The sequence below is a fragment of the Halichoerus grypus genome, chromosome 13 (assembly GCF_964656455.1).
Source record: "Halichoerus grypus chromosome 13, mHalGry1.hap1.1, whole genome shotgun sequence".
Classification (NCBI taxonomy): Eukaryota; Metazoa; Chordata; class Mammalia; order Carnivora; family Phocidae; genus Halichoerus; species Halichoerus grypus.
The window spans coordinates 85,246,194-85,258,247 of NC_135724.1; the positions used below are offsets into that span (position 1 = coordinate 85,246,194).

At 53.8% G+C, this 12,054-nt stretch overlaps 2 protein-coding genes across 4 annotated transcripts in view; one reads left to right on the forward strand and one right to left on the reverse strand.

Moving 5' to 3' along the window:
• Window positions 1-626: 626 nt before the first annotated feature.
• Window positions 627-5,681, reverse strand: RITA1 (RBPJ interacting and tubulin associated 1). Of its 2 annotated transcripts, none has more exons than XM_036123717.2 (4): window positions 5,513-5,681; window positions 5,195-5,315; window positions 4,457-4,822; window positions 627-1,671 (listed from the first exon to the last, which is right to left on the reverse strand). In XM_036123717.2, the coding sequence occupies exons 3-4, from the start codon at window positions 4,765-4,767 to the stop codon at window positions 1,164-1,166; spliced, it is 819 nt and encodes a 272-aa protein (XP_035979610.2). In that variant the 5' UTR covers window positions 4,768-4,822; window positions 5,195-5,315; window positions 5,513-5,681; the 3' UTR covers window positions 627-1,163. The 2 variants fall into 2 exon arrangements, with proteins under 2 accessions (XP_035979610.2, XP_035979608.2); XM_036123715.2 differs by having other exon boundaries at window positions 5,195-5,337.
• A 318-nt stretch (window positions 5,682-5,999) lies between these two features.
• Window positions 6,000-12,054, forward strand: part of DDX54 (DEAD-box helicase 54) — a 424,174-nt gene continuing 418,119 nt past the window's right edge. For both annotated transcript variants that reach the window (XR_013443502.1, XM_036123696.2), the window contains exons 1-5: window positions 6,000-6,213; window positions 8,819-8,948; window positions 10,346-10,416; window positions 11,000-11,188; window positions 11,287-11,336. Coding sequence is in view for 1 of the 2 variants with exons in the window: in XM_036123696.2 (XP_035979589.1) it covers window positions 6,040-6,213; window positions 8,819-8,948; window positions 10,346-10,416; window positions 11,000-11,188; window positions 11,287-11,336 (614 nt within the window). In the remaining variant the exon portion in view is untranslated. The remainder of the gene's footprint in view (window positions 6,214-8,818; window positions 8,949-10,345; window positions 10,417-10,999; window positions 11,189-11,286; window positions 11,337-12,054) is intronic.

Genomic DNA, 12,054 nt, shown 5'->3' on the forward strand with positions numbered 1-12,054 from the left:
GTGCGGCTGGCTTGCTTTGCTCACGGCCCACCTGACCCCAGTAAGCATCTGCATGGGTGCCCCTGGTCCCGGCCACCGCTGGTCCCTCCCAGACTGCTCCCCCCACACGTCCGCTCTCCCCCTCCTGGAGGTGGAGGTACAGAACCAATGATGTGGCTTCCAACTGGGCTCTCTAGAATCCCAGTGCTTCCTGGAGGCGCATTGGAGGGAAGTGGGGACACAAAGAGGCCAAAGCCTACCCCCCCACCAAATCCAGCAGGATCCTGGGATTCTGGGTATAACTCCATCTGAGCAGAATAAGTGACCTGACCCAGGGTGGTGCAGAGCGCCAGAGAGCAGGGCGCTCCCGGACCGCTTACGCCTCTCTCTGTCCTGCGTGCTCTCCAGACGCCATGTGTAACTTTCTGGCCTTCTTGGACTTCTCCACTTGGCAGAGTCCTCCTCGTCACTCTGTTTTTTGGGAAAATGTGGGAAATGTAGGAGGCCCATGTTCTCAAACTTCAGTTGTCAACTCGCCACAGTTATGATTTCTGCCACTTCCTCATTGTATTTATCTTTGTTATTTAATTCAACTCAGGCCTATATTGGCCCTTGCCCTGAGGAAAATAAAATTAGTCAGTCATGGCTTTGATGAGCTACTGATATATTTTTAATATGTGAAAATAAATACATGATTATTAAAAATAAAAACATGTCCACCCACGCGTCACCCAGATCCTCTGTTCCCCATGGTCAGTTCACTGTGCCTGTTCACTGTTCCAGACTCAGCTGGAAGCTTGAAGGAGCAGGAAGCTTGGCTTGAAGAAGGGACCCTCCAGGTTGGCGATCGTGCCATTTATTCACACTTGGCAACAAGACGATGCTGTGGGAGTGATGGGGGAGTGGTGGGCCCCTCCCAGGGGCACCCCTGGGTTGGCACTCACTCAGCCTGTGGCTATAGCAAGACTGGAACAGGCATCTCAAGGGGGAGCCGTCAAATCCCCATCATGGAGTAAAAGGTAGGAAGAAACTGGTGGATGTCAGCATAAAGGGGGGCACCGCCCACTCTTGCTATGTCTGCCCCCCTGAGCGCTTCTCCAATGCCTCATGGTTACCTGGGAGACTCAGAAACTGGGCCCCTCACCGTGACCCCATGGGCAAACCTGACGAGAGGATCAAGAAACTCATTTCCAAGGGGGCTTTGGTTTCTGGGTGGCCCCACCTTGTTGGGGGGTGGCTGGCACTGAAATACGAACCGAGCGAGCCCTGGGCGTCACTAGGGGGCTCTGGAAGGTCACCCCTGACAGGGAAGGCCTGGGATCCTGAGGCCCATAGGTGTGGGGGACACTGGCGGGTGGGCGACCAGTGCTGGGGACATTCAGGCGTGTAAGGGAATGGGAACGTTCCCGCCTCCGAGGGTGTGGAGAGTCTAACCCATCTGTGGACAGCTTCCGGGAGTCTGCCACCACCTCGGGCTCTGTCTTCGAGGGACCAGCTGGGTGAATGGCTCGCAGCGGGGTCTCCCTGGGGCGGGGCGAGTGGCTGCCCCTAGGGGTGGCTGGGGGTGTCCAGAAGAGGGCATGGAGTTTGGCAGCATCCCCCTTTGCCATCCACGGGCCCTCCCAGCTGGTGCCCTCAGGTCGGGAGCCAAATAGCGACTCATCACAGTAAGAAGGAGTGTGGCTGATCAGTCTAGAAAAGGGAAGAGAAATGCAGTGAGCTGGGGGAATGAACAAACCCTAAAAACCTTAAGCCCCCACCCCCTGCCAGACACCTCCAGCAGCAGAGAGGGTTGCCTGTAGATCCCAAAGTCCCTGTCTCCCAGCCTGGCACCCACAGCGAGGCCACAGCCCTCTGGTGTCCCACCATCCCCATCTCTGTTGTTTTTCCCCTGCCAAGCAGCCAGTCCCCTGCATCCTGACCTCCCCCTTTCCCAGGTCTGGCCAATTTGCATATTCCATCTTCCTGGCCACACTGATTGGCTTGGGAAAGGCCGTATGACCCATCCTGTCCAATGAGCGCCTGCCTTAGGACCCTTGTTGAAACTACCAGGAAAGGGGCGCCTGGGTGGCTCAGTCGTTAAGCGTCTGCCTTCAGCTCAGGTCATGATCTCAGGGTCCTGGGATCGAGCCCCACATCAGGCTCCCTGCTCCGCGGCAAGCCTGCTTCTCCCTCTCCCACTCCCCCTGCTTGTGTTCCCTCTCTCTCTGTATCTCTCTCTGTCAAAACAAATAAATAAAATCTTAAAAAAATTAAAAAAAAAAAAAAAAGAAACTACCAGGAAAGATGTGGTCTGCCAACTGGCCTTGAGAAGCCAGCAGGATAGAAGGGCAAAGCAGCTGGTGGCTGGCTCGGATGCGACGTGGCGGGGCAAGCTGTGCTAAGAGGGAGACAGGATCCAACAACAGTTTGAGCCCCTAATAAACAAGCCCTAAACATCCTTTTTCCGCTAAAGCCACTTTGGGTAAGTCCTCCACGTCACTTGCATGTAGGAGTCCCAATAAGTATAACCTTAATCTTTACAGGTCTTTACTTTTTTTTTTTTTACCCCCAATTCTCCTTCTCCCTAGTGGCCTTGTCAGACGAACCCTCTGCAGTCCTGTGGCCCGTCCCACTGTATTTGAAATGACACAGTGCCTGGCCTCAAGAGGGCGCTCAGTTTGAACTTGTGTTAGAACGCTGACCTGGCCTCATCACCAGAGAAGCTTTTTAAATTTTGAATATTTACTGAGGGCTCTTCATGTGCAGGCCCAGAACTCAGCACGTCACGTGCATCATCTCGTTATCTCTCACAAACATGCACAGGAGGGAGATGTGATAATCCCATTTTACAAACAAGACAAGGAGGCATGGGGAGGGGAAGGCCCCCCGTAACGAGGAGGGTATAGAGACAAGATTCAAATCCGAGGGCCCAAGCTCCGGGATCAGCATTTCAGATATAAGTGACTTCTAGGCTTCTCACCTTTAATTAGATTCACTCAGCAATTATTTTTTTCCTATTAATCTCACAAATACTCATGGCACACCTGAGGTGTCAGCTCCATGGCTTCTGGCCAGGACTGAAAGTACTTCTGTGTTCAAACTGCAAGTCTTTGAAATGTCAACTTTGTGCTGCTTCAAACCACATTTGCTTGCTGCCTATGGCCGTATGGCGCCAAAGGTTTCACTCAACAGCATCTCTCTCTTATGTACATTCTCACTTGACAACTTCTACTTGTCAGCATCCTGCACAAAATTCTGTCCTCCAGGAGAGCATGGGACACCTCCCTCGTCATGGACACCATACCTCTGTTAATGCAGCCCACACTTACTTAACATTAGCGTTTTCAGCTACGTTGCAGGTGTCAGTGCTGCTAATGTCAACCTGACCCTACCTTACAGCCCCTAAATCAGATGCACGGCGCTCAAGCTGGCATAATAACAACGGAGCCTTGCTTTTCTCGCATTGAATTTTATCTCCTTAAATAGGCACCATTCCCATTTTCACTTCTCTCTACCAACCTATGCCTCTCCTGGCTCAGAATGGACCCTAAATACGATTGGCTAATTGTTACGGATTGAACTACGTCCTCCCAAAATTCACACTGAATTTTAAAGACATAACTAGGCTTAAATGAGGTCATAAAGGTGGGTTCTAAAGCAACAGGACTGGTGTCCTTATAAGAAGGGGGGAGACACCAGGAATGCACATGCTCACAGAGAAAAGGCCATGCGAGAACAGGGCGAGGGGGTAGCTGTCTGTAAGCCAAGGAGAGGCTTCAGCTTGCTAGCTCCCAGAACTTGGACTTTTAGCCTCCAGAACTGTGAGAAAACTAATTTCTGTTGTTTAAGCTCCCCAGTCTATGGTATTTTATTATGACAGCTGTAAATGACTAATATTCCAGTCTTCTGTGTTTTTGTCCAAACCACCGATAACAATAAACAAGATAGAGCCCTGTGGCCCACCACTAGATACCTCCCTCCATGCTGGTATCAACCTGAAATAATCCAAATAATCTCATTTATTAATTTACAATAATAACTATTAGCATCAACTCCTGTTTTTCTAGCTTGTTCGTGAAAAGGCAGCAAAAACCACTTCTGAAACGACTTGCTAAAACTGGGACCCACCACATCTATGTCATTTCATGGATCAACCACATTAATATTCTTATGCAAACTGCTCTGTGATCTTGGGTAAATCACCTGACCACCCTGGGCCTCACTTGCTTGGTCTGTGGCGTTTGGAAATGGGTGTTCAACCATTGTCACTATCACTTACTGAAAGCTTCCTGTCAGGGTATTATGCCAAGCCCTGTACACACCCCATTTCATTTCCTCTCAATAGTCCCACTAGGTCCCATTTTCCACAACAGGAAACTGTAGCTCAGAGAGGTCAAGGTACTTGCCCAAAGTCACACAGCATGTCAACAGCAGGGTTCTAATTGGAATCCAGGTGGCTTCATGAGTACAGGAGTGTATCTCGCCATCCCGTTACCTGTATTTGTTCTTCTTCCTTGGTGTGAGGGTTGGGGTGCTGCCCCTGGAGGAGGTGGCCTCGCAGCTCCCGTTGGCCCCTGAGGCCCGTGATGTCCCTGTGCCCACTCCACTGGTTCTGTTGGCCTTCTCCACCCAGGGTGGGTCAAAGTCTGGTGGTGTGGGCCGGGTAGCCGCAGGGCTGCCAAACAAAGACTCATCCACGTAGGACGCCCTGGCCTTGACCCGGTGGCCGCCCCGGCAACGGTGCTGAAGATGGAGGGTCTGCATCCCACTGATGGCCAGCTCCACGGGGGTCTTCACGCTGCCCATGGTTCTGTGTGATAGCAGGCATGCTTTGCCTGCCAGGTCCTGTCTCCAGGGCTCCCTGTAACAGGGGGTCAGGGTGGCACCTCTGTCATTGTTGGTGCCAGCACAGGAAGATGGGCTGTCTCTTAAGTTCCCAACCCAAGGACAAAAGGGGAGCTGCCAAACCCAGGGGACGCTTCAGAAATTTGCTCGTCTGTCTTTTGGCTGTCACAACAATAGGGAGAGGGGCGCTACTGGCAAATATTTAATGAATAAATGTGCACTCCTAGCATACAGTGCTCAATGTTGAACGGGGGATGAAAAAGAGATGGGGCCTGTGCCTATTTTGGCACCAACGAGAAAACAGCATAGTGGGATGCGGGAGACAGGGCAGGTCCTTATATCCTGTATATGTTTACGGGGTGAATAACCAGCATTATCATATGCCTACCTTGTGCAAAAAGCTTCACAAGCATTGTTTCGTGTAATCCTCTTAACAGTCCTTCGAAGTAGCTTCGGTTATGTCCATTCCACAGATGACAAAACTGAGGCTTCAGAAGCCGAAGTCACACCTGTAAGTCGCACCTAATAAAGCTGAAACGGTGGAATAGAAATCTCAACCTGACAAAGGAGTGCAGAGCTTATGCACTTAACCATTCTACTACTGGCCGGTCACACCCATCCCTTCAACGGCCCCATATTCCCCGCTCCCCAAGTCAATACCCCGGTTGACGTCCGCGGTCCCTGCAATCTTGAGTTATTTTCCTACCTGAGCATCTCAGCTCCAGCATGTCGGCTGCAACCTCAGCGCCCCCTCCTCACCAGGTCTGGACTCCTCTGAAGATGCCACCGAGATCCCAGCTTATCTGCAGCCCGGACCCCGGGAAGCCCGGGAGCCCAGGCACCTCGGGCCGCCCCCACCCCCACCCCCCGCCCCAGCCGCAGCCCCGGGAACCGAGCGGAAGGAATCACGCGGCAGCCAGGCCGTAGAGACGTATGCTCGGCGCGCGCAGCCCACGGCAACCAGCGAGGGGCGGGGCGGCGCGGCCGGAACCATTGGCACGGGGGAGGGCACCCCGTTCCGGACGCCCCCGGAGTTTCCCCGAAGCCTCGCAGATGACCCTCTCACGTCAGTCAGCGGTGTGCCCGCGCGTGCGCGCCAATCCTCCTGGGGCTACAGAAGGGGAGGCAGCGCAGGCGGGGCCCCATAGACGCAGTGCTCCCCCCGTCCAGCCGCGCCGTTGGTACGTTCCCGCAGGCCCCGCCCCCTCCCCGGTTCCCTGCACCGGGGCCCGCATGGCGGCCGGCACGGGCCCGGCGGCCGGACCTCGGTCCCGCGCTGCCATGGCCCAGTGGAGGAAAAAGAAGGGGCTGCGGAAGCGCCGAGGCGCGGCCTCCCAGGCCCGCAGCAGCGACTCGGAGGACGGCGAGTTTGAGATCCAGGCGGAAGATGACGCCCGGGCCCAGAAGGTAGGAGCGCGGGGCCGAGGCACACTTAGGAGCCCGGGCTCCGGCTCCGCGCATCGCCCCGCGGCCTCGGTTTCCCCAGCTGGGGAGTGGGCACGGCTGAGGGTGGGGATCGGCTGGCCGGGGGTCGGAGACAGGACCGCCAGCCTGAGCACGTGTCTCCGTGCCCGTCACGCCCCGGCTGCCGACGCTAGAGCCTCTGCATTTAGGGGCCGGGGCCTTCGGGTCTTCCTGGCCGGCTTTTGGTCGTCGGCCCTCATTGGCTACCTCCTGCCCAAGGGGCGGGTCCTAGCTCCCTTTGGTCCAATGAAAAGTGCGGGAGCCGAAGCACTGACTTCCAAGAGTTTGGGGGATTCTTGCCGGGTTGAATTAAGCGGAGGCCGGGCCCCTGGCTTGAGACAGTGACGCCCCCAAGACCCTGGTTAGCTAATAGTAAATTAAACTCGCGTTTGCTGACCGCTTAGTATGTGCCAGGATCCACGCTAAGAACTTTACAAGCCTTATCATATAATCCTCATACCAGCTCTGTGAGCTAAGTGCTGCCATCTCCATTTTCCAGAGGACCCCGAGGCCTAGAGAGGTTAAGGAACTTGACCAAGACTTCACAGCTTGTGAGCGGAAGAGCCAGGATTCAAATCTCTGGTTCCAGGGCCCGTGCTGTTTCCACTACTGAGTGCCAACTATATATAAAAGGTGGAGGGTCGGGTGTGAGCACCGAGGGGGCAAAAGAGCTAAAAGCCCATTATTTCCCACAGCCCTGTGCCCAGATGGTGCCTGGCACAGAGTGGGGTTTGGGTAGGTAGATGAAAGAGTGAGTGTTTATTTTTTTATTTTTTTAAGATTTTATTTATTTATTTGAGAGAGAGAGAATGAGAGGGAGAGAGCACATGAGAGGGGGGAGGGTCAGAGGGCGAAGCAGACTCCCCGCTGAGCAGGGAGCCCGATGCGGGACTCGATCCAGGGACTCCAGGATCATGACCTGAGCCGAAGGCAGTCGCTTAACCAACTGAGCCACCCAGGCGCCCAAGAGTGAGTGTTTAGATGAAGAGAGGGATCTACGTTCCTCCAGGTCAGGGACCAGACTGGATCTGATTATGTTTCCCCACCCCAAGGGAGCCAGTGCTTGGCATACAGTAGGTGCTGTATAAACGTGGAGAAATTGCTAAAGCACAGGAGGGCAAGGTAGTAGGTGCCAAAGAAGAGCCCGCAGATATGGTCCAGACGAAGAGCTTTGCCCTGGTGCAGTCCTGTGTTCAGATGTGGCCCAACCCTGTGCTGGCTGTGGGACTTTGGGGAAGTTGTTTAACCTCTCTGTGCCACATCTGTAGACGGCAGACGTTTACACATGCGTACAAGACAGAGGATTATATGTGCCTCAGAGACTCATGAAAGGATTAAATTACAGTGTTCACGCATTCTACTCATTCAGTAAATATTGCTGGGGCACCAGTGGATTCCAGGCACTTTGTTTTCACGTGTCTTAGAACAGGGGTTGGCAAGCTTTTCCTGTTAAGGACAGGTGGTAAATATTTTAGGCTTTGTGGGGCCATATAAGGTCATTGTCTTCTTTGATGTTTTTACAGTCTTTTAAATGTATGAAATCCGTTCTTAGCTCACAGACCGCACTAGACACACTGCAGCTCTGAGCCAGACAGTTGTAGGGGGCCACAGAGGGTCACAGACGAAAGAACATAGATTCTGAAGCCAGGGTTCAAATCCCTGCTGGCTGTGTGAGCGTGGACAGTTACTTCATCACTCTGTGCCTCAGTTTCCTTCTCTGTAAAATGGACAAACTAATAGTCCCTACTTCACAGAGTAGCCGTGAGGATTAAAAGCGGGGTAATTTTAGATGAATGCTCAGAGCATCACCTGGCTTCGAGCGAGGGCCACAGAAGTTTTAACCATAATGATGAACTAGTGCTCCATAAATGTTATTTCTGAGAGGAAGGGGGACAGCTCTGTGGTCTGAGAAGGCTCCCCAGAGGAGGTATCTGGGTTGGATATAGCTGTGCTAGGACAAGTGGGTCCTGGCTAGGCAGGAAGGAGGCTGCACGAGAGAGAGCAGAGCTGGGAGGGGTGATGGATCAGAAGGGGGCTCGGGAGAGGGGGACAGGGCAGCTTGGAGAAGTCTAGTACCACACACACAGTACGTGCTTTGATTGGCCCTCTAGAGTTTTTAATTTTGAGGGTATTGGATGATAGACCAGGATGACAGTGATGATAATACCACCATTTATGTGCTGGATGCTGATCTAAGCTTTACACTTATCCATTTAGTCTTCACACGCGCTGTGAGACAAATGCTCTTGTCTGTCATCCCTGTTTCCCAGATGTGGAAACAGAGTCGGGAAGATTAAGTCTCTCGTCTGAGGTCTCACAACTGGCAAGGGATTGAAACGTAGGCAGTCTATCTGCACGGCCCACTCTCTGAGCCTCTGCCCTGCCCGGGCCCAGTCATGGGGAGCCCTTTAGCAGAGAAGTCACGTGATCTGGTGGGGGCATCGTCGGCTTGAATGGAGGGGTGCCCACAACATGATAGTCCCTCTCCCTTCCCCCAGTGGTCTGATTGTGCCTGGCGTGACGCTGCCTCTCTGTTCCTCCCTCCCAGCTGGGACCTGGCAGACCCCTGCCCACCTTCCCCACCTCGGAGTGCACCTCAGACGTGGAGCCGGACACGCGGGAGATGGTACGCGCCCAGAACAAGAAGAAGAAGAAGTCCGGAGGCTTCCAGTCCATGGGTGGGTGAGCCAGGCATCCGGGAACTTTGGGGGAGTCGCAGCAGGGGCTCATCATGCCCTCTGTGCTCTGGTACTGATGTCTGCTTGAGGCCCAGCTCTGTGGTAGGCATCAGGTAGACTGAGGACTGACCCAGTGAGAGAGCAGATAAAGCAGACTCAGGGCAGCGCTGACAACAGAACAGAGGACGCTCGGGGATTTACTGCAGGACAAAACGCATTTCAGAGGAGAGGGAGGAAGGGTGAAGTAGTGGGTGGTATCAGGACACCTGGCTAGCGGGGAAGAACGCTGAATGAACTCTCTTTCTTGCTCTTTACAAATCAGTAGCATCTGGCGCAAAGATTTAAATATCAAGGTGAATATTTTTGTAATTTTAAAAAGAAGCCCTTTCTAAGTATCATCTGAACATTGTCTAATTTAACTTCTTTTCGGTTAGATGTATGTTTACAGAAAAACACTGTAAACTAAGTTAAAGTAAATGCTGTATCAGGGACGTACTTGCAACTTTGGGGACCGATACAGGGTGAACATCAGTAGTATACAAAGAGCTTTTACAAATCAGTAAGAAAAAGATACCCTGATAGAAAACTGGGTGAAGAAAATGAAAAGTCGACTCACAAAAGGAATTTGGATGGCGAATTAATATATTAAAACTACTAAAGTTTTATCAATAATTAGAGAAAAAGCAAATAAAAACATCTACACGTGGCTACTTTTCACCTTTCTGGATCATAAAGATGAAGAGTTGACCAAAAAGCAGCTACAACCACGGTGCATCCTGTCCCCAGGCCTCCCGTTGTCCTCCCATTTCCATAACGCCAAGTCACGTTCAGTCTCCAAAGGCCACCTCCTTCCCCACACAGGGCCACATGCCTCAATTGGTCAGCTCCCTTACTCACGCCCATCTCAGGCCCTGGCCACTTCCCACCCTTTTCTTTTAGCTATAAAAAATTTCAAACATTTAAAAAAAATAGAAAACAGTAAGTCTCCCTGTACCCATTGCCATTGTCAACCGTCCCGTTTCCTCCACAACCCCCCCCACCCCCGCCCCGCTTGTCCCCAGCATCCTGGAGGATTCTGATGCAAATCACAGACATCCCCTCTCTGTATCCCTAAATACTTCCCACATGATCTTACCATGCCTGCAACAGGCACAGATTCTCAGCAGGGCTGAGACCCCGCCACTTTGAGACCCCAAGTTGTCTCACGAGTGCGTTCAAGTCAGAATCCACATGAGGTGTATCCCCCCCAGGGGGTAGGTTTGTTTCCTAAGTTTTGTTCTGTCGCCTTTCTTTTCTTCTTGCTATTGACGTTGATGACACGGTCATCCGTCCTGGTTGGCTTTCGTGGTGTGCCGCGGGGGCTGCCCTCCCCCTGACCATCCCTATGTCTCTCCCAGGCTTGAGCTACCCGGTGTTCAAGGGCATCATGAAGAAGGGCTACAAGGTGCCAACACCCATCCAGAGGAAGGTATGAGACGGGGGAAGGTTAATGGGGTTTGGGAGGAGGGGATGACCGACTTGGCCCTCCTGTCCAGCCTCGCGATCCCCGCCCCCTGTCTGGGCTGTCACATCTATCTCCCCTCTGACTCTGGCTGAAGCCCCACACAGCCGGTCCATTTCCCAGGTGGAGAAAGTTGGCCTCTTTGCCATTTGAGCCTCCCCAAGGCTGCCCACTGCTGAGCCCCTGCCCAGGCAGCTCACAGGTACCCCATTATCACCCCTGGGTCATGAGTGTTGTCCTCAGACAGTGAGCCAAGAGGTGGACAGTGATCCTCTGGGGAGGAGGAGGAGGATAAGACAGGGAGGTAGAGTCTGGCTTGACCTAAAGAAGGGTGTGTTCCAGCTGTAGAAAGAGTTGGGAGTAGTGAGCTGCTAGTTCCTGGAAGGGTACAAATAAGGCTTGGCAGGAATGGGCGCAGGACTGGGCAACAGACCCCTAACCACTTACTGAGACCCTGAGTTTGCCCACTCCCTGGGGGCTCAGTGCTCTGGATCGTGTGGTGCAGGGGGCCGGAGCTGACCCTGCCCCTCCCCCACCCGCTTCCCTCCAGACCATCCCGGTGATCCTGGATGGCAAGGACGTGGTGGCCATGGCCCGGACCGGCAGCGGCAAGACGGCCTGCTTCCTCATCCCCATGTTCGAGCGGCTCAAGACCCGTAGCGCCCAGACTGGGGCCCGCGCCCTCGTCCTCTCGCCCACCCGTGAGCTGGCCCTGCAGACCATGAAGTTCACCAAGGAGGTGTGCTGGGGCCGGGGCTGCTGGGCTGAGCTGGGGCCGGTCAGAGAGGCCTGCGCGGGCTAAGTCATCTCTCTCTCTCTGTCTCTCCCCCTGCACAGCTCGGCAAGTTCACAGGCCTCAGGACCGCCCTGATCCTGGGTGGGGACAAGTAAGAGCCCACTTGCCCCGTGCCATGGGGGATCGACTGAGCCTGGGCGGCTTAGGTAGAGCGGCGCTGCTCTGCGCACCCCAAAGAGAAAGGGAAACATGCAGTAAAATGCCACAGGACTTTCCCACATGACAGCTCCTGGGGAGCTGGTGGTGCCCAGGTCAGCGCTCAGGCAGCGCGGTTGTACGTGTTTCAACACGTACCCCCAACAGTGAGCTGTCGCACGGAAATCAAGGAGTAAAGTTTGTGATAGCTCAGATGGGAAAAATGTAGGATTTCCTGCCGCGCTGGTCCCGTCTTTTGGGGCGGCAGGCACCATACCTGTTCCCCAGATGAGCAGACGGAGCACGTGATGGGCCCAGAGCCGTGCGGCGAGTTGGTGGTCGAGCTAAGATTGGAACCCAGTCTCCTGCCCCGTCCCACAGGCTTCTCCCTCCCGGGGCAGCCCCTTCCTTCTTGTTCTCTCGGAATGTCGCTGTGACCAGTCACTTTGGATTCTGAGAAGAATGTTTGGCTTTTAAGTGTTCCTTTGCCTGCATTGTAATTTGTTGTCTCTAGAGCCCGTGCCTGTCCGAAATGCCTCCCTGGGCTAGGCCAGACTCAAAATCCTGGCTCCCGCGGGCATCCCAAGGGGGTTTCAGAGGAGGACCGGAGTTAGGGCCATGTGCCCGGGGGTTTAAGAACAAGGACAGAGAGATCCAGGCCGCCTGGAATCTTG